General features: G+C 41.4%; 1 protein-coding gene and 1 long non-coding RNA gene across 2 annotated transcripts in view; one reads left to right on the top strand and one right to left on the bottom strand.

Annotated features, from left to right (window-relative positions):
* Nucleotides 1-3094: 3094 nt before the first annotated feature.
* LOC131835660 (myocyte-specific enhancer factor 2A-like) overlaps nt 3095-25160 on the bottom strand; it is a 143520-nt gene continuing 121454 nt past the window's right edge. Inside the window, 3 exon segments of the mRNA XM_059180093.1 lie at nt 3095-4030; nt 4033-4186; nt 5189-5315. Of these exon segments, the coding sequence (XP_059036076.1) occupies nt 3821-4030; nt 4033-4186; nt 5189-5315 (491 nt within the window). The 3' untranslated portion in view covers nt 3095-3820.
* Nucleotides 7731-12876, top strand: LOC131835662 (uncharacterized). Its single transcript, XR_009355305.1, has 4 exons — nt 7731-8631; nt 9215-9392; nt 10095-10269; nt 12774-12876. It is a non-coding gene; the product is annotated as an uncharacterized LOC131835662 (long non-coding RNA).

Here is a 25160-nt window from a genome sequence, read left to right as displayed (position 1 = left end):
GGACAGGAGACGCATCTGGGGGCGGGGCCAGGGGACGACTGGCGGCAAACATGACAGAGTCTGGAGTACACAGGAAAAGCCAGTCCGTCTTTACTCTAGTGAGTGCAGGATACAAATAGTTTACAACAACCTCTAGCATTTTCTTAACCATTTGATAAAAAGTTCACTATAATATGTATTGTATAATGAAGAAAGAACAACACATTCAGGGAGAAATTGAGATTAACTTATTTTTCTTAAAAGGTTCATCTCAAGGATGGCAACAAAGTCCAGCTTGTGCCGCCAAACGGTTTTACATGATCAATCCGTGTACAGCTTCTTGTGTGAACTGTTGACTACAAACATTTACCAAATACATAAATCTCTTTTTAAAAAAGCCATTTTAAATATAGCAAAGCAGTGTCTTCTTGCACAGCAAAGTGAAGAAAGTTTCTACAGAGAAATAAAAGTTTTACATTTGTAAAGTCTTTTTCACATTCTAATCATCTAGCTTCTTATGATCCAATGCCAGGAGTTTTCCGGTTCCTTATTTACTATGTATTTCTTGTGCGCATGATGGTTAATACAGAAAATAGGTTAATGCTTTATTAGTTGTCCTTACAGTTAAAGGAAATGGTAAAACATATATTGTTCTTTTCGAACAAACCCGATTTAGTCTTTAACACAGTGGACATAATTAGGGCTCAAAAGATGGACCATCTGCAGACATACAATGGTGACTCTCACTCAAAGCAGGACGGTTTGTGCACTGAGGGAAGGACAGCTGTTGGAAACCGTACTTGAGCCAGTGCGGCATCCTCTAAGCCTTTTTTTTTTTTTTTTTTTTTTTTTGTCTTTTAGTAATAAAATACTTCATCTGAAGGATAAAATTTTCTGGTGATGGTGTCATACAAAACACACGAGTCTAAAACGGTAAGAAAAGTCAGTTCTAAAGAAACACCATTCGTGTCTTCCCCACTCTGAGTTGGTTTCCACCAGGAGATGTGCATGTGTATGTGGTGTTTGTATATGGAGTCTGGGTGAGGGTGTCTGTCAAGTCCACACGCTCCAGGTCACACTGGGCAGACAGGAAAAGGGTTAACAGTCAAATATTCACTTTCTGAAAACGGAATACATTGTTACTTGGTCAGTGTAATTGAAATACAAACTCCGAGCCTCGTGTAATAGTATTTTAGAAAACAGTAGTTGTACTGATTATAAACCTGCATAGAAAGAAAGACTATTGAGATACAGTCAGAAAAGCCATCTCATAAGGCACACAAGAAAATAGACAGTAAATGCGAATGTGGTAACTCCTATTCCAATGTACAGCAGAAGTTCATGAACGTGCATGAAGAGTAACGGAAGAATCACTTAACACTTTCAAAGCTATAAATGGTTTACAAAGTGGTAAGGATTATCTTGGAAATTCAGTGTCGGGAGACTGTCTTGTCTCAATCAGGTGTAACCTTACGAAGAAACATGCCGGTATGCAGTTCAGTAAAGTAAGTACGTTTGAAAGAGAAACTAATCCTTTCTGAACAAGAGCCCAAGGGCCATCCTGCTGAGAGGAGACAGCACGTCACCCTCCCTTTTTTTGGCCTCTCAAAATTTACTACCTGAACTGTTACTAAAACCGAATTCCATTTTGTAGCTGTGAACACCACAGGTTTCCCCTGTACCTAATACCTATGTGTCAGTCAGGAAGTCTGGCTGATGATTTGTCACAAATAGCATATGAGGAAAATGTCAGAAGCAAGGCAATTTAGGGGGAAAAGCAAAACCTAAGTAAAAAATTGTAGGTAGCTGCTCAACATTAAGTTTAAAATACAAAATAGCAGCAGTTTTAAACACTTATTTTGAGGAAAGGGAGTATTTAAAAATCTACGATGAAAGATATACAGGACTTTGAATTTTGTTTGTGGCACAAGCCCAGGAAACGGACGAACCTGCCCTCGCAGCCCCGCTGTCTCGGTAGGAGGGAGGCCGCGCTCAGAGGCCGGACCGGCCCGGGTTTCAGGAGGACGGCGCGCCGTGCCAGCCAGCGGTGTGCCCGTGAGAGAATTTCTCCCCACACCGAAGTGCCATTTCGATGCACAGAGAGCTCAGAATGGTAGTATTTTGTAACCAGCTGCATCATTCTATTTTAGAGGGGCCAGGAAGAAAGATCCCTTTCCCCACAAGTATTTTTCCCTAATCATTTACCACTTATAAAACCTTTGTGCTGGTCTACTATTTTGCCATGTTCTCTAATATTAAATTAAGTCAGCTTTTTCTACTATATTTTTTTCCTCACAAAAGGCAAGTTTTAAATAATGCCTTAAATCTGTTACAACACATTTTATATTTATGCAAGATGAACTTAACACAAGTTTTTTTTTGACACTTTGCTATTTATGTACACATATAAAATATATTATGGTATTCAACCCATACAGCCCAAAGATTACAACATAACATCACACATTCACCACGAGTGAGAGGAGAAACCCCTTTATATAATCTTCTGAAAAGACTGCGCTAATAATTAAAATCCAAAGTACAGTATATTTAACAAAATAGTAAATATTAAACAGTGAATACTCTACTTAATAAGGATCTCACTTTTTCCCCCCAAATTGGTGGCAATCCACAAAAATATACTTTTGTATATATATATATACAAATATATATTTGTATATGTATTGTATGGTACACATACAATACATACAATACATAGGTACTTACATCAAAGGTGATAATATATTTAAGATGCTATATACACAAAAGAGTTTGGCTCAACTTTTAATTTACATATAGAATAATAAGTGTTCATGGCTTTTTTCCCCAAGGTTCTGCTTGCAAGATATTTTTGTTTTTTTTTTCCCCTCTTAAATCTAAAAAGTTAAAACAAGATAAAGCTATTCTCTTAAAAAAAAAAGTTACAACATACAGCTTTGGCTTATATAAATAATTCATAGCAGAATGTGTTCAAAAGTAGTGAATATAATTTTATATATAGTCATCAATTCATAAGGGTGTTTTCTTTCATATAAAATATACATGAGCTAAAATCAGTTTTTTAAAGATATGAATGTAAAAAGAAACTTCTGACATAGTCCAATTATAGCTTAATATATTAATTTATTTTGTTAATGCTCTATATTTCTAGGCTAGTATTTTCTGAATATCTCATGCGTGTTTTCTACTCTCTCTCTTTTTTATTAGCTAAAGATCACTTGTTTGACTTAATACATTTTTTGCACGTGCAAAACAGTTATGTGTGGGGCTTTTTTGTTTTGTTTTAAAATATCAACAGCCCTTCCCATGCACCCCTCTGCAACAGAGACCCATGCCAGGCTGGGTAATTAATATAAATGACATTTTATGTACAGTATTGCTTTCTTGGTTCCTGCTTTTCTACTGCTCTGTTCTACAAAGCATTTTTCTTAAGTAACTACAGTCATTGCACAGTTAAATAAAACAAGTAGGGGCCCTCTAGGTTTCTGCAAGCTAGTGTGGGAGAATTATATATGGGTACACGTTTCTCTGCAAAAACTGGTTATCTTATGAAACAAGTAGTCCAAGGAAGTGCCAGACTAGAATCTGCCTACAGGGTGCTTTGTTTGCCACGGGACGTACATCTGTAGATCTACAAGGCAGGTAAGTGCCCGATTCTGTATGTAACACACACCCACATACACACACACACTCACACCCACATACATATATATATATATAAAGGGATATATATGTATGTATGTACATATAAATATAGTTAACTCATGTCCTTATTTACTGATGTAGATATGTAGGGCAGTTCGCTGCGGGATCACGAAGTACGAATACCAGCCCAGGAGCCTTAGGTCACCCATGCATCCATCCTCATTCGCTTGACGGAAGGGCTTTCTCTGTCCTCCGTGGTGGGGGGTCGGCCAAGCACGATTGGAAAATGGAAGTCGCCCCGTGGATCCTCCCGGTCACTCCCATCATAGGAGCTGCTCGAGCTGCTCAGACTGTCCACAGGGGAGCACCCCATTTCCTGCCAGGGCTGGGGGGGCTGGGGCGGCCCAGCCGTGGCGGCGGCCGCTGCGGCGGTGGCTGCTGCTGCTGGAAGCCTGATGGGTTCATTCGATCCCGGGGAGGTGAAATTGGTTCTGACTTAATGTTGGTGTTTTGGTTGGTATTAATGGATAAATTCGAACCCTGAGATAACTGCCCTCCAGCACTGAAGGAAAGACAAGATGTTAGAGGGTTGGTGAGTACATCTGTGTGACTGGAGTGATACTGCAGCCTTCACCCAACAGAGCCTGTCCAAATGCCCAGACTGGTTTTAATGACCTCTCCATGGGAGGAAAACAAAATCGGGGTGGCTAGTTCTCTTGCCCAAGCCCTTGGTCCTTCTGTAGATGAAGGAGCCGAAACTGTGAGTCCGCTGCTGTGCGTGGACCAGAACGGGAGAGGAAGCCTTTGGCTTCCCCTCTGCTCCAGCCCTGGGAGAGGCACCGCTCACTGCTCGCACAGTACCTGCAAGGCCGTCACCTGACCCTGTCTTTCAGGGGAGGGCACCGCCTCAGACAGGCCGACTCAGAGTAGCGGAGCGTGCGTACAGGCTTCTCCCCTGAGCTGAGCGACCCTTTCAGCTCATGGTGTGTTCATTTAGGATGAACAGACCCCCAAGGGCCAACAGGTGAAGAAATGCAAGGAAAACCACCTTGGCTTTCTCCACGGACAGGACGGGAGGAACAGTAGGGGGTGGGCATCTTGTGTGTGGAGCCAGCTAGCTACTGGGTTTCATGTGGATGATCCCAGCCCACTGCCCACACCGTCCCTCACCGAGAAGAGTTCAACGCAGAGAACATTCGTTCTGGGCAGGGTGAAGGGACAGGCGTGAGAAAAGCTTACGGTGGGGCCCAGGGGTATCCAAAAGCCCTAGTAGCAGGGACAATGTGGGGGCCGCCTGTGCCTCAGTACCCCTAGGTCACCATCTCCAGAGAAGAGAAGCCTTGCCTCCCGAATCTCTTCAGGGAACGCCTAGTTTGAGCAGGACCCAAGCTATTATCCAGAAGCACGTAAAGGAAATATTTTCTCCAAACACTTGTACCACATAAAGAAGAAGTCGTCCTAGGACCGTCACGTGACAGTCAACAGCACCAAAGACTGTAACTGATAGAAAAATAAAGTGCAAGGGCCGGGAGGAGAGATTCGGAGACAATTTCCAGTTACTCACACCAGAGAGCTGAGGGCAGCTTGTCCTAAATGGTGCTGCTGCCAGGCCGACACCTGTCCCAGAGACAGCATGCCCGGGAAGTTGAAGCCCTGCAGGGCCGACAGGTCCGCGCTAGTCAGTGAGTAATCTACAACAAGGAGAGAAGTATCACTCGTGTGAGAGAGAGAAGGCCCAAGCACAAGCGGGTTACCCCAGCTGCGAGAAGCCAGGTACTTCCTAACGTAAAACACACACGTCTAAACCGACAACAGTTTTTCTTTCGGCAGGTCCTAGCTGCATTTGCTTGTCTGGGATTATCTCGATAAAGTCAGCCTCAACTCTGTGCTACCTGTTTACAGTCTCCTGTCTCACAAAAGGTTGAGATCCTTTCTCCAGACTTGTAAATAGAAATAATGGCAGGGCCATTGCTAAGGGACATGTGCACGCAGCGGTCGCCTGACACGTGCGCATCGCTACCCCCTGGGAAAAGCAGTGACAGACCGGACGGAGCCTAGAGCAGCAGCTCTTCTCTTCCCGAGAAGAGGGGAGCAGGAAGGACACAGCAGCCCTCCTCGTGTGGGGCCAGCTCGGCGGCCAAGTGAAGGACGCCGGCACAGAGCGGGTGAGCAGTGGTCGCTCGCGGCCGGGGGCTGTCAGAGATCGCTGACTGCGCACAACACAGCTTCAAGTTCATGAAAAAACTTACGTGTGACAAGAGTGTAACAGAGAATGTGGCTCATTTCCTCAGAAAGGCTCAGTCATAATCACTCTGGCCAAGACCCAGGACATTAGGTATCGTTCATACATCGAGCTATTTCAGTTCTTCATTAACACTTGTTTTTTCCATTTACTTTCAAAGAGAGGTGGCAAAAACCCTTCTACTTTTAACTGTTTTTTCCCGTCTCAAGGGAGGTATTTAAGGAAGCCCATCTTCCTAGTGCACTAACATTCATAAAAAAAGGGACTCAGAGGAAAGAATGTAGCTGCTGCTTGGGATCCTGCCGGCCTCCACACTCTGCTCCCGCCACGCTCTCTGACCGCCTCAGCCACTCCCCGCCGAGGTGCGCAGGGGTCCCGCATGCACACCGGTGCCCCCTGCAGCCCCCAGCTCTCGACCTCTAGGTCCACCCAGCTACCTCCTTGGTATGTTCATTTGGATGTCTCTCCAAACCCCTCAAATCTGACACCCGACTGGACTCGTCTCCTCCAAACCTGCTCCTTATCTTAATAAACGGCACCGATATTCACCTCGGTCGTGCCAGAAACCTGTGGGTGTTCTTGATACTTCTCTCCAACTTCCAGCGCCAACCACCAAGGCCCGTCAGTTCTCTGTGTTGTCTCTCAAACCTGCCTGTTTCACCAGCTTTCCTGCCACCACTCTCCTCTAAGGCATCAGGATCCACTACCTGGGCCACCATGCGAGCCTCCGGACGGTCTCCTAGCACGCAGCCTTGCCCCAGGAACACCAGCCAAAGTGATCTTAAAGTAACAAATGGGCTCACGATACCTCTCTGCCTATGACTTTCTGGCTTCCCTGTGCTCTCAACATCCAAAATCTTCAACATGGCCTAGAAATTGTGACGTACCTCTACAGTTTCCACCCTTCACACCCTGCGCCATCCCGATCCCGCCGTGCTCCCTTCTCCCTGGAACAATCTCCCTGCCCCGCCCCGCTGAGTCACGGGTGCCCCTCTAGCGAGGCTTCTCCATAGCTCCTAACACGACTGTGGTACCTGATTCTCACAGCGGTCTGTCCCAAGTTCCGCTGTGAACCGTACACTCCCGCGTGCCCAACCCCACAGCTGCCACCCAGCGAGTGTTCAGCAGGCGTGTGCTGAATGGACACACGAGCAGGGCTGCGGAGGGACCTTATGACGGGACGACGCACCGGGGCTCTTCCACATAAAAACTTGCACTTTTGGAAATGTTGCTCCCATCTTCATCCCTTTCCTGATCATTTGGCACGAGTCTGACTACACAGAGAGGCAGCTGCCAAACTACAGAAAGATGAAGGTGGAGGTGTTTAAAAAGGGCAACAAGACAGAGTAAAAATAATGTTTTTTAAGATTAAGCTGCACACATGCTCTGAAAATGAGCACAGAGACTGAGTCACAGTTAAAAGAAGGAATGAGACTGAGGCCAAGTGATTGATGGTTTTGAGAGAATCAGACTCTGTTTTTATGTTTTGGTAATTCCTTCTGGATTTTTAAAAAACAACTTCTTGTTAATCCAACAGCATTTCTTAAGCACGCACAGTGGCACAGGGACGTATTCTGGAAAACCTGTCATGAAAGCTCAAGAAACTGCTCTCGCTCCGAACCAGTTCAAGTGCCACCTTCCCCGCTGGAGCGCCTCTGAACCTTTCAGGTCGTGCTTTCCCCCCTCTTTCCTCACGTTCTCAGGTCTCAGAGCACAAACTACTAACCTCAGCTGCTTTGACCTCAGCTCCGGCCTGTATCCCGAGCTGGCACGAACCTGGGACAAAAGCTCTGCCCCTGGCATATGGGTGCGCCTACAGCTGGCGATCACCGCCAGGACACAGAATTTCTATGAACGTGTTATCTCTCGCTTCACTCTAAATTTGCACTTAATAGGTTTGGGCATTTTTTTCATATTGATTGTTAGAAAAGGTAGTGGACATTCTCCTAAGAGGCTTTCTTTTCTCAACAAAACCTTTTCAAATTCTGTTTTAAATGAACTACACAGCATTAAAGTGACAAGCAAATGTATCAATGGCCGCAGGGAGTGTTAGACAGCAGTGTGAAAGCACCGTGCTAAAGCATTTACTCTGAAGTCTAAAATTAGATGGTTTTTATTACAGTCTGCTTATAAGAATCCTGAAAGGATGAATACCCTGCACCGCAGTCTGAAAGCTGACAAGGTATCGCTTAACTATTTCCTTCTTTCCTTCTTCCTTTGAAGCATCAGGTGTTTGGCTCAGTGGGTAAGAAGGCGAAACCACACCCGCCAACCTTCTGCCTCTCCCCAGAACAGCTGATCTGGAAGAAACCTGCCACGTGCCGGGCCTCTGTGGACAGCCTGCGTGGCCCACGGCACCTCTCCGGTCACTCAGCAGTGCTGACTTTGCCTTACATACCCCCGCAATAGGTGTTTTAAGATGAAACGTCTAAGTAAACATAAATGAGTGAGAAGCTCCTCTCAGAAGGGAGGAATGACTGACTGGCTCTGAGGAGAAACAAGAAATGTCCTGGTTTTGCTCCTGAGGCACAAGGGACAGAAACTAAAAAAGGTAGGTACACGGAGGAATACACCAGCTGCCCGGCGCAGCCACGCACGTGTCCCCTTCCGGAGTCCCGAGTCCAGGCGGAGGCCGTGCTCCCCCAGCAGGTCAACACCTGCCAGCCTGGAGGACTGCAGCGAGACGCACCAGAGAAAATGCCAAGCGGCGCTCTCGTCCTGTCTGGTCACAGATTCTGGGAACAGTTCTCTGTTTCTTCGTCAGGGTAAGTAAAAGCGGACACTGGGAAATCATTCCACAATGTATTTTTTTGTACGTTTTTCAAAGCTAACCTTTGTCTTTTAATATGCCCAAATGTGACTCTAAAGAACTGGAGATGATTGATTTCAATCAATATACTTGTAAAAAAAAGAAAATCACAAAAGCACATGGTGATCACCAAACAAAGAAGTACGAGCCACAGAAGGCAAGAGAGCAGGCTTACCAGTGTTGTAGGCGGTCGGCATGGCTGAGTACACGAGTCCCTGCAGAGGCAAGCTCAGGGTGGTCACAGACACGACTGGGGTAGCTAGAGGCTGAGTGGTGTGAGAACTGCTTATCCTTTGGGTATTCTGGGAGAGAGTAGAAAAAAGGGTCATTATTTGAGTATTTATATTCAGCCTTAGTATTTTAAAAATAACATTCAATTTAAAAGTGACATTTTTCACAGTTTTACGATGTGAACGTCATTATGTCTTAAAGCAGTGATGATGTGAAAACAAACCTTAGAAATACTAATGTGAACTAAATATTTAATTTCAAGGGACATAGTTTTACATTAATTATTCATTTTCCCTTGTCTTTCATAGTGTTTATCGGTGGCAAGGATATATCCTTAAAACAGAAACCTGCACTCTGGGTGAGAATGCTTTGATGTGTTACCATAAATGAGGACTTGCTGGCACTAAAATACCGCCAGGCTGCCCCAAATCAAACATCTAGGTTTTTGAGCTGAGGAGAGCCAAAAGTCTTTTGTATCCTGAGAGTGTAAGTAAGTTTAGGGATCGAAACCACTTGCACCGGCAGCATTCCCATGTTAGCGTGCTGTGAGGTCCTGGCTTCCTATAGTACAGTTTGCTTCCAGTTTTCCTGCCCTGCGCTCCTACAGTTGCTACACCCACACCCCCCAGCCCCGTGCCCCCCACACCCCCCGGTGCCCCATGCCCATACAAGCTCAGCCTCCCCTACTGTTACCCCCCCCCCCCCCCCCCAGTGACCTATTTCTTGGCAGCAGGTTCCAATACACATCCCTGTGTCCCTCCGGACACTTCTGAAAGGAGAGGCTTTGCGTGGAGAGCTTGTAACTAGCGCACTTCTCATGAGACGGCGAATGGGGCAACACTAAATGCTCGCTGACCGACTCCATCTACACCGTATCCTATCTGTACCGGGAGTGAAAAAACCCAACTACTGAATAATCAAGTCAGCCTGACATGGCCACTCTACGTTTCGGGGGTGACAGCACTTTCTCATGACAGGGGCTTCCGGGAATGCTCCAAAAGCAGGATCAGATAAAGAGAACAGACTCCATGATCCATGGGTTCAGCACCCAAGAAAGCCAAAGCACAACTAGCCCAGGGCTTTTAATATAGAGACATCACCTACGTTTTTCTCCCCAATTCCCGACTTCCTAAGCTTGGGGAGGGGGGAATCATTTCACTTTTCTGAACCTCTCTGTTTGCACAGTAGGGAAGACAGTGATCTTTGTGCTGCCGGCCTTGGGCACTACTGGGAAGCTCTAATGAGCCAAGAGGTGGGAAGTGCTCTGGTGACTGGAGTACCACCCAGATGTAAGACAGTATCCTTAAATGACTCTCCTGAGAAACCCTCTGGCCCACATTTCTATGTCACTTCAGATCCACAGGTAAGACCCCTGGAGCTACCACAAAGCGAGGTTGTTTAGAACAGCAAGGCTTCTCAAGGCATCTCAGCAGCCTGGCTCTCACCATGAGAGTCTTTCTTCACCTTGTGGTTTTCAAAGATTTAGAAATTTATCTTTGAGATTCTGTAACTGGGGAGTGAACTTTAAGTGGGTGGAAGTCAGTGTATGGTAAGTGGGAACACATGTTCATCTCAGCATCAAGTTAATAATTTTAATGAGTTTTTGAGGTAGAGATATACTTTGGACTTAATCTGGAAACTCAGAGTCAGACAGTAGGCGAAAGAATACAGCATGACCCAGTTTGGCCTAACTCTATCCATGCCAGGGCTTCAACTCCATGGCAATCTCCGGGCATGACCTCAAGAAGAGGTGGTGTGTATGTGTGTGTGTGTGTGTAACAGTGAATGCCAATATATCGGCAGGATGCATCAAAGCTCCGAATCTCCAAGGCATTGATTTTTCTGAGTAAGAGACTTGTGGGACCACTAGAGGGCAACATACTGCTACAGAATTGAAAGGAAACACTTGTGACAACTAACTTCTTAAGGGTAAACAGTCGAAGACAAATCATTTTATCTTTAATTATAAACTTCCATTTTCTAATTATTACCATATCACTAAATAAAGTATTTCCCCAGAAGAAAGTCTAAATCTGCACATGATATAATCCAACACCACAGTTGATGGCACACTAGTATATTTTAGTTTACTGAATACAAAACCACATCTCAAACTGTGAGTGATCACGAAGTTAAAGAATGATCTCTTAGTTTAAGGACAGAACACAGACAACCTTATCTAAAAAGACACAAACTGTGCAAAACACACCAGCATGCGTATATATGTAATAATAAAATATAAATAAAACCAACAGATGCCTTCCCCCCATGCTCTCATGCAATCTGAACCCTTGTCCATGCTACAAACTAAACATTTTCAAGTTTTTCTCCCTTAAGGTCACTAATTAGCAACTGACAGAATTTAATATGATTTCTATGAATTTTGGGTTTTAGTTCCCAAAGAAGAGATAAAAGTTATTTTTAGTCAAATTTATTTTCTAGAAGAGAAGCCAATAGAAATCATTTATTTTAGAAAAAAGAAATCATTTATTTCAGAAAAACTTTTAACAACAGAGTATGTCCTGATAGAAAAAGGTAAATTTGTGTATATTAAATTACAGACATTCCTTTTAGCAAACAGGGAACCCCCCTTATGGTTCAGATCATCTCATGCAGTATGAAATAATTCCAACTCTGAAAAAAGTGACCTCACCAAAAATGATGTAATCTTTTTGAAAGAAAGAGAAATAACACAAGACCATGTGTTACAATCTGAGGAACTTTGAGGGTGAAGTCATTTTCTAAAAATATGTTAATAATTTGGGGAATTATATAAGGTATTTTATATCTTTCCTTAAAAAAAAATCTTTAGCAAGTGTCTTGTGATCATTGACAGCTATTGTTTTTAAAGGCTCTGTTCCAATGTTCCCTCCAACAAACAAAATGGGTCAAGATATACAACTATAAGCAGAAAAACGGGATGGACTCAGTAGTACTAGATTGGTTCCGTTATTAAAAGTGCTTGGATAGTGTTTAATAACAGCAAGAAAAACTGTGTAACAAAGGGAACACTGGTTAGATAAACACTTAAGAGAATTCGTACTTTCCAGATCTTTTGCAACTCCCTTCAAGCAGAAACGCACACTCACCAATTGGAGTCACCAACTCCAATTCTTCTTCCTCCGACTGCACTCAGCACATGAGAGGAATACGAGAGTTACTAAGACTGTTGATACTCAAAAATAAAATATTTCTTTAGAAAAACACGTTATTCGGACACTAGCAGTTGCTTGGAACTCTAAAGAGATGATTAAATATAAGCAGTGAATACAAATATAAATTATTTATCGTATCTCCACTAGTAGCTGCTTTCAGAAGAAAGATTCTTCGGATTCTTGCAGGCCAGGCTTTAAAGCTGCCCCTGCTCCCTGGCTTCGTCCACTCCTGTGTTGGCCTCACCCACATACCGCCGGGCTACCGCCACTGTGTTTAAACAGAGTTCCTCATCATGACACCGGTTTATACTTGAAACCCTGAGAGTACTTCGTCCTCGCATCCCTAGCCCACCTGGTCACACACGTCCATTATTTATCTCCTAGATGTATGCTTTTCGGTCAGCAGGAATTATTTTGTTTTCTAATTTCCCACCGCAGCTAGCATAGTGTTACAAAACAAGAAGAACTCCAACAGTAGTTCATAACAGTCTTGGATAACACGGATTTGGATGCAAATACAGCTTTCGTGTGTATAATTTCGCTGCGGAAAAACAGTAACATGTATGAAGCTAATGAGACTGGAAGAGAACTGAACTGATAAATCACGTCCAGAAAAGAGATGAAGGACACATATTTGCTCTTCTAAGCATTCAGAAAATACTAACAGGTTAGAAATAATCTGCTAGCTAGTGCTTTCTTATTTTACTTGAAGGAGTCAAGTTTCTCTGTCAATCTATGGAAGTCTTTGTAAGCATCAGTGATGGAGGAGACCCGGATCCAAAAGCCAGCCAACCTGCAAACAAACGGTAACACAGGCAGGCTGGTTGCCAACTCTGAAAAACAAGCGCCCAGCCTACAGCTGCTGTCTCAAATATGGGTGAGAGGCCCTTCAGCGGCGGAGTTACACAGATCTTCACAGGCCTCCAACCACAGGACCCGCATGCAAATACCGCAGGTAAGTGCTGTGTGGTTTCCACTTGCACCTGCCAGGCCAAGGGTGTAAAATAGTTTATATGGCAAATTCTGAGTCTTCTAAGAGCTGCTTCATGATCTCTGAAAGAAAGCCCAGACAGAGATAGTTCTGACCAGCAGCTGAAGGCCTCCATGCAGGTCTGCCCTTACCTTCTGCAGTTGACTGAGCCTTAAATGAAACTTTCTGTAGCCTCTCTGAAAGATAGGGGCAGGTGTTTGACATCCTGTTCCTAAAAGGTGAGCCAAATGACTACCCTGAATGCCCACATGTTTTTCTTTTCGGGGTTACCTGTTACACCTGTGTGTATCTTTAACTCGGTATCCTGCAATAATTTTACCCGTAGAGAGCGGCTGTGAAGAGAGCGCACCATCACAGCACACACCCCAGCACCACCCCACCCGGGTCTGCCTCTCAAAGAAGCACGAGACAACTGTCAAACTGACAGAGGAACCAGCAATAACTGAGGCTACAGGACTTCACCTGGATTTCACCCATCTTTCACCGATGTCCTTTTTCTACTTCAGGACTGGATGCTGCATCCCACATGCCCTTACCGGTCACATACCCTTTGTCTCCTCTGGTCTATGACCGCTCCCTCCATCTTTCCTCATTTTGCATGACCTTAAAAACTGCAGAGTACTGGGTGGATATCTCATGGAACGTCCCGTAATTTGGGTCTTAAATTTTCTTGGATAGAGAGCATGGATTTTTGGAAGAGTACCAAAGAGGTGATGTGACCCTCTTAGCACATACCAGAAGGTATGTCATTCCATTATTGGTGATGTTAAACTCGATTGCTGGTGAAAGTCACGTCTTCGAGGACTCCCTACTACAAAATTACTATTGTTCCCTTTGTCAGTTATTTGGGGAGAGACATTTTGAGGCTATGCAAACACCCTGTTTTTCCTTAAACTTTCGCTCACTCATTTTAGCATGCATTGACCCTGTCTGGCCATGATCTCTGTACTGTGGTAATGACAGTGATGATTTGCTATTTCTCTCATTCTTTCTACATGTAATAATTAGAACTCTTCTCTAAGGAAGAGCTCTTTCTTTCATCATTTTTATCAATAACAGACTTGGTATTTTGTATTCCTTGGGTACTAATCCAATACTATTGTTACTTATTTTGTTGCTTAAATTGTTCTAGTTTGGGCCACTGGAGCTCTTCAGAGAGGCTGGTTCCTGTAAGCATTTCACCTGCACTTCCTTATCCTCTGGCACCTCCGACTCATCCTGTATTTTCATTGCCCCCACTCTATAATCAATCATTTCTCCAAGGAATCCTGATTCCTCTTATTGGAGAATGTTTAGAAACGAAGATCTGAGTACTAGGTGTGTTCAGTTATCAGGTGCCATTACCTGAAGGGTCTGTCGGTAGAGCTAGGAAATATATGAGGTACACTATTCACGTGTATATACATTGATATTTCTCTATCTATGTTAAGAAAGTAAGTTCATACTGAAACTTCCAACAATAGCCCAGAAACACAGTGTTCACTGTAGCCTTCCTTCCCCAACCCCAACCACCTTGCTTATTTGTAAGTTTTTCCCCCCCGAACAATGAAAAGCCTGGCTTTATCTAAAATGTATTCACTGTTTGAGTGTTGTCTAACAAATGTACCATCTTGAGCACAACGACTTCCTCATTTTTTTGTTTTCTCTATCTAGAGTTAAAACCATTTCCAAAGTTACTGAGAGCTCCTTCCCCATCCCCTTCCAGATCATCCTGTCACAGACTTGTACTACAGCCATATTCATGTGTCACAGTCTGTATTCCATCTGCAGTTCCCCTGGAATCCTGGTTGATTTTTAACTGCATATAGTAAAACCACTCTTTGTACAGTTTTTTGAGTTTTAACAGAGGCATAGACTCATATGTACACCCACCAGCACAGGATCACTGAAGAGTTCCATCGCCTCAAAAATTCACCTCACATACCCTTTGCAGTCAACTCCTCTCTCCATCCCTGGCAACTACTGATCTGTTTTGCATTTTGCAGAATGAAATATAAATAGAATCAAATGCTATGTAGTCTTTTGGATCCAGCTTCTTTCACTTAGCAAAACTCATTTAAGATCATCTATACTGCTGTGAACAAGTGGCTCGTCCCTTTTTTTGCTGAGCAGTACTCTTTGGATGTACCACAGTGTGTATATCCATCCATTCTTCCGTTGGAAGGACATCTAGGTTGTTCTCAGTTTTTGGCAACTGTGAAAAATACAGATTTCTATAAGCACAGTTCTCCGTTCACTTGCGTAAATTCTCTAGGAGAGGACTGTTGGGTTGTATGACAAGTATATATTTAACTTTGTAAGACGTTGTTGATCTCTTTTCCCAAGTGGTGTGTGACTTTGCTCTAAGCATGAATATACGAGAGTTCTTGTTGCTCTGCATCCTTGTCAGAACTTGGCATTTTAGAATGCTGGGTTTTTGTTTTGTTTTTAAGTAGCCCTCATCGGGCCTTGAACTCGCCTTGAACTCTGATATCAGCGGGTCTTGAACTCTGATATCAAAACCTGAGCTGAAATCAAGAGCTGGACACTTAACCGACTGAGCCAACCAGGCACCTGAGTAAAGCTGACACATGATGTTACATTTTTTCAGGTGTACAACATAGCAGTTCCCCAACTCCATACAGTATGCTGTGCTCACAAGTGTACCTTTTCCATCTGTCCCCATACAATGCTATCACAGTACCACTGATTTTATTTTTTAAATCTTAGCCATCCTAATAGATGTACAGTTGTATCATCATAGAAGCAGGTCCTTTACGAGTATGTGATTTGCAAACAGTTTCTCCTCATCTGTAGGCTGTCTTTTTATTCTCTGGGTAGGACCTTTTACAGAGTAAAACTTTTTGATAGTGAAACTATTTTGATAGCATCAATATATCAGAATTTTCTTTATGGATCATGTTTTTGGTGTATTGTTTCTTCCAAAATTTTCTTCTAAAAGTTTCAGAGTTTTGTATTTTATGCTTGAGTCTATGATGCGTTTTTAGTTAATTTTTGCATAAGGTATGATTTGTATTTTGAGGTTTTATTTTTGCATATGGATGGTGAACTGTTCCAGGAGAGTCAGTTGGACCAGCTATCCTTTCTCGGCTGAACTGCTTTACTGCCTTTGTCAAAATACAACAGAATATATTTGTGTAGGTCTATTTTCTGGGCTCTCTGTTTTGTCCACTGGCACCCACCTTTCTGCCAGTACCTCTTTCATTCTTGATATTGATAACTTGTGCCTTCTCTTTTAATTTGGTCAGCTTGGCCAGAAGTTTAGCAATCAAAAAACTAGGCTTTGCTTGATTGCTTTTCTCTATTGCTTTCGTTTTAAATTTCATTTATTTCTGAATTTTTTCTTTTGATTGCTTTGGGTTAAGTTTTTGCTCTTCTTTCTTGAGTTTATGAGTTTTAACAAAAGTTTACTGATTTAGTACCTTCTCTTTTCTAATATAAACATCAAATGCTGTAAGTTTCCCTCTCTCATATACATACATACACACACACATACACACATACATATTTTATAATTTCTCCTAAGATTTCCTCTTTGACCCAGAGATTATTTAAGTGTGTTAATTTCTCAATATATAAGGATTTTTCCTTTCTGTTATGATTTCATTATGATCAGAGAATATAATCTAGATGATTTTAATTCCTTGATATTTGTTGAGATTTACTTTATGGCACAGGTAATGGTCTAGTTTGGTGAATGTTCCAAGGGCCCTTAAGAAAAATGTTATGCTCTGCTGTTGTGAAGTGTCCCATAAAAGTCTGTTAGAGTACTGGTGAGGCTGGCTGAGTATTGCTCAGGTCGTCCAGATCCGTACAGATTTTTCTGCCTGCTTGTTCTGCCGATTACAGAGAGAAGAATGTTTAAGTTTCCAGCTACAGTTGTGGGTTTTTCTATTTCACCTTTTAGTTCCATCAGTTTTTGGCTTACAAATTTTGAAGGCAGGCTGTTACGTGTGTATACATTAAAGATACTTATTTCTTGGAAAATGGGCTGTGTGAAGTCCTTCTTTATTCTTGATAATATTCCTTCTTGTGAAGCCCATATTGTCTGAAATTAATATTGCTACACTAGCCGTCTTGTGGTTAACATTTGCATAGTATGTTTTCTCTATCTGCTAACCTATGCCTTTATATTTAAAGTAGGGTTTCTATAGACTGTGTATAGTATGACCTTCCTTTTTTTTAATTAATTAATTTTTAAAATAAACATATAATGGGGGTGCCTGGGTGGCTCAGTGGGTTAAAGCCTCTGTCTTCGGCTCAGGTCATGATCTCAGCGACCTGGGATCGAGCCCCGCATTGGCTTCTCTGCTCAGCAGGGAGCCTGCTTCCTCCTCTCTCTCTGCCTGCCTCTTGGCCTACTTGTGATCTCTGTCTGTCAAATAAATAAATAAAATCTTTAAAAATAAATAAATAAATAAATAAATAAACATATGATGTATTTTTATCCCCAGGGGTACAGGTCTATGAATCGCCATGACCTTCCTTTTCTTAAACAATCTGACATTTTGTCTTTTAACTGATGTTTATGACCACATTCAGTGTGATTACTTGTATGGTTGGATTACAATCTACAATGTTGTTAGCTGTATTTATTTGCCTCATTGTCTCTGTTGTATTTTCCTGTTTTCTCCCATATCTTGGGCTATTCGAGCATTTTTTAATAATTCCATTTTATCTCCTCTATTGACTTTTTATACCTCTTTCATAAATTGTTTTCTGTAGTTGCACTAGGTTTTATAACATACATCTTTAGTTAACTAGAGTTTACCGTCAAGTAGATATCATATTAGGTGTAGAGTAAGGGCTTCGAACAGTGTGTTTACAACTTTGCTTCCTGTCTTTTGTTGTCCTACACTTTATTTCTACATGTATTATAAGCACCAAATTCATTCCCGCTATTTTTGCTTTAGAAAGTAGTGATCTTTTAGAACAATGAAAAAGAGAGAGATGCCTGGATTCCGGTTTCTAATACCAGTCTCCAATAATAAGGAACCAGGTTCCTTAGAGAAATGACTGATTCTGGGACTGGGGCAGGGAATATACAAGATGAGCCTGGAACATTTCGTCGTAACTGAAAAATTTTAAAGTAACCTTTATTATCCCCTCCCTGCCAAAAATAACCCCACAAGGATGAGGGTGTATTTTCAGAGGAACTGGAACCAAGTGAAAAGTCCTCGACAGCTAAAGCTGGAATATGAGCAACAGAATGAAACAGTATTGGTAGAACTATATGTTAGCAGAATTTAGTAGTATAAATATCCATAAATCTGTATTAATGTAAATCATTAAATAATAAAAGCAAACAGATAAATCACCTGTTCAGAAGAACTCCAAATAATTTATGTAGATATTCTGCCCTCAAGGAGGTAGAGCCCAATTCCCCACTCCTTAAGTATGGACCTTGCATAGGACTTCTTTCCAAAGAGGACAGTACGCAAAGGAAGAAGTGTAACTTTGCAGCACAGAAACCCATGCAACACTGCATCAGCAAGGTGACCAAGGTTGACAACAACAGTAATTACTCATAATGATACTATGTACCCTTTGTATGAGGTGATCAAAATGGCACACTTGAGTTGTGGCCTTCCTCCCTGAAACCCATAACCCCAGTCTAATCATGAGTAAAACGTGGGGAAAAAAGTCCCAATGGAAGGACATTCTACAAGATACCTTACGAGTACTTCTCAAAACTGTCAAGGTCATTAAAGCAAGGAAAGACTTAGAAACTATCACAGCCAAGAGGAGTCTGAGGAAACAGCCTACTAAGTGGGAAACAGCCTACTAAGTGTAATGTGGTGTCTTGGATGGGGTCCCAGAACACAAGCTATGTGGTTTAAAAACTAAAGAAATCTGAATAAAGTACAAAAGTTCTGTGAATAATAATGTATCAATACTGACCTTTTAGTACTATGCAGTACTACAGTACTATTGTACTATACTAATGCAAGATGTTAATAATCGGAGAAACTGGTACGAAGCATTAGGAGAACTTTCTGTACTATCTTTGTAATCTAAAATAAAAGGTTTATAAAATGTAGGGGAAAATAAATTGTGTTTTATTTTATCTTCATTTATTTCATTTCCATTGTTCTATATTTCTCTGTGTAGATCCAAGTTTTCGCTGGCATCACAGTCCCTTTGCAGAAGGACTTCCTTCAGCATTTTTTGCAGAACAGATCTCCCAGCAATAAATTCCCCAGATTTTTTTGTTTGAGAAAGTTTTTATTTCTCTTTCATTTCTGAAAGACAACTTTGCTGGATACAGAATTCCAGGTTGAGGGTTTCTTGTTTTGAATTCCAGCACCGCAGGTTACTCCACGGTTTTATAGCTTGCATAGGTTCTGAAGAGAAGTATGGTATATATTTTCTTTTTCCTTCTCTTTCCTCTGGCTGCCTTTAAGATTTTCTCCTTGTTGTCCTTTGCTTTTAGCAATCTGAAATGAGTGTGTATTTGTCCTACTTGGTGTTATCGTTTCTTCAAATATTTCTTCTGCTCTGTTCTCTCTCCCCTCTTTCTGGAATTCCAATGACAAATATGTTAAACCACCTGATAGAAGTCCATAGCTCTTGGAAGATTTGTTCTGCTCTTTGTTTTGCAGTTTGGGTTAACTTCACTGACCTACAGACCAATAGGTCTTTAGCGCTTGGTTGGAGTTCATTTAGTTAGGAATTGGGCTGAGTTGGAGCTCATGGGTGCAGTCATCACCCTCGGTGCCGCCACCATGGGCCCCGAATCCCTGCAGCAGGAAGTGAGGCTGGTTTGCCGGAAGTCGGTTTTTCTCCAGTGTGTGATCCATTCTCAGTCTGCAGCCTTCCCCTCTTGGTGCTGCGCCCCGGGCTGGGGCCTCTTGGGCATCTGCCATGCTCTTGGCATTCACATTGTTCCTGCGCCTCCGCCCTGGCTTCAAATGTTTTTCCTTTTCCATTTGTCAAGATACAATGGGAGGTCGCCAAAGGGCCTGGAGGGTGACACTTTCTGTCGTTCATCCCCTCACAGATGAACACTTCTGGTCCATAGGACAGAAAGGGGAGAAGGGTCCAGGCAGCACATTTTGTCCCTATTACAGGGGCTGCTCTTCCCTTTTCTCAGCCGTACATCATAGGGGAGACATCTTCAGGATGTTCCCAATCTCTTCTGTCAGCACCCAGTGGGGTTTGTGAAGAAAAAGCCTCCAAAAGAACTTGGACTTCACCTAGGTCAGAGTAGGTCAACTTTCAGTAGAGAAATGTACCTCGTATGCCAAGTCAGAATGCCACTCTGGAAAATGTATACAATTTACAGCATGTACAAAACTGGCAGGTTTTACTTGAACAATAAAAGACTGAAAACAAATTATGTTTCAAGGAAAAACAAATGAATGCTTTAATTTACTATAATAAAATGTTATGACTGTGGAGGTACCAACCATATCAATATAGAAAGTTTAGAAACTAGAAAAGGAGAGAGAGAGAAAATTCCTATATCCACCATCCCAACATAACTATGATAATCAGTTTGGATTTCCCCTCCTTTTTATTTTCCACATGCATATTTTTTTGCATAGTTTTAAATTACAACTAAAAAGAAGTTCAGATGAAAATTTTCATTTACATAACTTTCATACTGTTGAATACATTGGTTTCTTCCTATTATTCATACTATAAATAAAGTTGCAGTGAATCTTTGCAAGTTCTAGTTCATTTCTTTAGGAGAGATTCCCAGGAATGGGATTTGTGGGCTCAGAGGCATGAACATTTTTATGACTACTGGGACATCTTCACAAAATCTTTTCAGAAAGCTCATTACTAACTTACAATGCCATCATCAGTTTCCTCACACCTGCACTGGTTCTCCAGATCACAACACAAAGTGGTAACAGTTGGCAATTAGTGAGTTTGTGGTTTTCTTTTGTCATTTTTATTTAAATCTCCTGATACATCCTTTCCATTTTTCAAATACTAGTTGGGTTTCTTTTTTGAATTGTACATTTAGGTACATTAAAAAACCCACCTACTTATTAAATATTCCCCTTCCTCTTGCTTGTATTTTATTTTACTTCTCTACAGAATGAGAAAATCTTTTTATCTCCCTTAAGACAACTGGAGAAAAGTGGTTGCAAGCTCAGTGGCTTTTGCAGCTCACTGTGGGGGAGCCAGAGCTTTCCAGCTTTCTGCTCTGCCATCCTAGGCTTTTGCTGGTCTGTCCCCTTGACACAGTCTTGCTTCCTGATCTCAAGATGGGACTGTACATCCCGCTGCCACATGCAGACAATAGTGCCCAATGAACGGAGTCTTTGCCCAAAGACTGTTAAGTCTTTCAGAGAGTATGAATGTGTAATGTTTTCTCTCTAGATTTCAGGACAGTATAACACCTATACAATATACACTACATTCTCTTATCATTTGATTGATTGATTGATTTTTAATATTTTATTTATTTGACAAACAGAGATCACAAGTAGGCAGAGAGGCAGGCAGAGAGAAAGGGGGAGGCAGGTCTCCCACTGAGCAGAAAGCCAGATGCAGGGCTCCCAGGACCCTGGGATCATGACTTGAGCTGAAGGCAGAGGCTTTAACCCACTGAGCCACCCAGGCGCCCCTCTCTTAGCATTTTAAAAGTACCTCCACACTTTGGTTTAGAATTCATTTTAAAAATCAAATGTATCTATTTTAAAACTCATATTAACGTACCACATAATACAAAATGGTACATAAAATAAAAACTTAACAATCAAGGCTTTAGCATAAATTTAAAATCTCCACGTATCCATTACATCAGGAAAAAGAATACTGCCAAAACCCTGAAAAGGCTCTATAATTGGGCCCCCCGAACATTCCTCTTGTCCCACCTACCCAAAATAACCAGTATTATGACTATTACAGTGACTTGTTTTTCTTTACAGTTTTATCATCTATCTACACGCAATCTTAGCACATAATATTGCTAGGCTATTTTTCCAGCTTTATTTAGATAGAATAGAATCATTTTGTATTTGCATCCATTGTCTTTCATACATCATAGTCTGATGAAATTCAGCCACCATGCTAATTACTGCTATAGTTTCTTCCTTTTCATTCCAGTATAGAACTCCTTCACATAGGCATACTATCACTTATTTATTTGTTCTACTGTTGACAGAAATTTGGATTATTTCTAGATGTTGCCTGTAACAGGCAATGCCATGCACATTCCTTTATTTCCTGATGCTCATGGTACACATATGCATTTCTCTACAGTATATAAGGATGAATAAAAATGGTGGGTTGTAGAACCCATATATCTACTACTTTAGGAGACAATGTCAAAACAGCTGCATCAATTTGCACTGTCATCCTCAGGGAATGAGAGTTTGGAACTCTCACAATGAGAGTTATCAACACCTGGTATTATCAGCCTATTCTGCTTTGGCCATTCTGGCTGGTGTATGATGCTTTCTGTGATTTTAATTTTGCATTGCCTTGGTTACTGAGACTGAGTATCTTGTCACAGGTTTACTGGACACCTGGTAACTTCTTTTGTAAAATGTTCTTGTGCACATTTTCAAAAATCAGATTTTTTTCACGACTTGTATGTATTCTTGATAAAAAAGACCTCTGTGTACTGTATGTATACAATCTACATTTTTTCACTGTCTTGCCTTTTTGTTCTCTTCATGGTGATTTTGATCAATAAAGATTCTTAATTTTACACAACCAAATCAATCCTTCTTTTACGGTTATGCTTCCTCTGATTTCCTATTTAACATGTCTTTCCCTATTCTAAGTTTGTCTCATGCTTAAAAACCTCAAAGATGCTTCTGCTTGCCTTATTACATGGGCCTGAAACATCCTGTATTTTGGAAAGCAGGAGACTCAACAAAAATTAAAATAAGAACAAGGAGAACAGAGGCTCATCTATAAAAACATTTTACATTTGAAAATTACAGTATCAGTAAAAATGTTCCAGTTTAAAGGTTAATTGAAACTATATGGAAGTGGTTCATGGCAAGTCTTTAAACCTGGACTGAAAAATTAAGGTTATTATACAGATTATGTCTAAAAAATTTTTTATACATAAAAAATGGTTGCTGGCTGAAATACTCTGTCACCAGAGAGCTTACCTCTATGTGATTAAATTCTCTGAAATTTGTTGATACTTTTTTGTGGCCCAGCATGTGGTCAATTTTCAGTTTTATGTACACAAATAACTTTTTTTTTTTTAAATATAGAGGAACATATGGGGCACCTGGGTGGCCAGTCAAGTTAAGCATCTGCCTTCAGCTCAGGTCATGATCACAGGGTCCCGGGGCTTTGTCCCACACTGGGCTCCCTGCTCAGCAAGTAGTCTGCTTCTCCCTCTGCCCTGTCTTTCCTCCCCCCTCATGCTGTGACAAATAAACAAGCAAAATCTTAAAAAAGAGAAAAAAGGAACACAGTGTAAAGAATGTTTACTCTGTACTTTAAATGTAGATAACAACACTCTAGTGTACAGAAAGCAGATGGCGCAGATGTTAGATGTAGCTACTAGAAGGGCCTGTTAATCTCTGATTCACTCTACTTCTATGGTCTTGCCTTCTGGGGGCTTAACACAAAGTGTTAAAATACCCATGGCAGATCATTTATTTTAGGGACAAAGTGACAGGAGCACACTGGACCCTCCCAATTTTTAAGGGCCCTGAACTTTGACTTCTCTGTCCCCCTAGGTCTCGGAGGCATCCTGCTCCACTGTGGAAGTGGCAACTACCACCTGCGGAAAAGCAGTCATTAATGCCAGGCTCACCCTCTTTGAGGATCTGTCTCCAACATTCCCTGGATCTTGAGCCAGGAATTCTTCATTATTTTGTAGGTTCTCAAGTGCTTTCAAGCAGATTTAAAAAATATTTTGCCTAGCATTTGTAGGTGTCTTCAGCGGAAGGGTTGGTCCCAATAATCAGGTCTACTATTATCACAGCACAAGCTTAATTGTCTTGTCTTTTTTTAAACCTCAATTTTAATTTCATTTATGGAAGGTTTCATTATCCAAAAACTCTTTTCTATATATCATCTTAAGACCAGAAAGAAGATTTCCCAAAATGTTTTTTTTTATCTTTTTTTTTTTAATTTATTTCAGCATAACAGTATCCCAAAATGTTTTATGATACTAATTATGAAAGATGCTTTTTCATGAGGAAAAAAGTGAAGGTTTCTATTATGAAATCACTTTGTGTAACCATATGTTACATACTAAGTTTAATGACTCACAAACAAATTAGCATTTTAAAGGCTCCAGTAAGTCCTACAGTGAAGAAAACTGCTTAGTTTTATTTAACACAAGGTTTACCAAACATTGATAAATCCTTCTTCTCATACAGTTCCAAGAAACATATCTGGAAAAATAGATTAGAAATCATTCTTTACTTTTAAATATTTTTCCCTCTAAACTTCTCTGGGAATCTTAACTGTTTAATCTTTTCATTCATAAAGAGTATATCTGGTATAATAATGAGTTTAAACTACTTTTTCCAAACTACTAAACCAAAATGGCATCATTGTTGAAAATGAGCTAAAACATATTATCTGGCTCTTCCTCACAAAAATAACATTTTAAAAATACCCATGGCAGATCATTTATTTTAGGGACAATTTATAGTAAAAACACTTTAAACCCATGTATGCTCTAAGTATTTCACATAAATACATGCTTCCAGTTGGTATCTTAGTTGACATAAAAAGTCTACTCAGTTAGATCTAATTCTGTTAAAAAGCAGTTATATATAAATATATATATATATATGCACATGCCATTTAGAATACAAGCCACACAAGTGGAGTAAGTAAAGTTACACGCAGTCCAGGTAAAATTGGCATGTCCAAGTATGAGTTAATGAAGAATCAGGACATACAATCTTGATGCATTATGAGATGCTGACGTGTACCCTAAGAAGCAGGATTTATCTCTGTTTATACGTAATAATGTAAACAGACTTTTAAATAACTCACTAAAGGGGTGCCTGGGGGGCTTAGTTGGTTAAATGTCTGCCTGTGGGTCAGGTTGTGATGCGGTTCTGGGACTGAGCCCCATGTCCAGCTCCCCAGTCAGCAGGTCAGCAAGGAGGCTCCTTGTTTCTCTCCTTCTGTCTCCTCTCTCTCTCCCAGCCCCCCATTCAT

Source organism: Mustela lutreola, chromosome 7 (assembly GCF_030435805.1).
Source record: "Mustela lutreola isolate mMusLut2 chromosome 7, mMusLut2.pri, whole genome shotgun sequence".
Lineage (NCBI taxonomy): Eukaryota > Metazoa > Chordata > Mammalia > Carnivora > Mustelidae > Mustela > Mustela lutreola.
The sequence above is the reverse complement of the archived record's forward strand: the minus strand, read 5'-3'. Positions and strand labels throughout refer to the sequence as shown.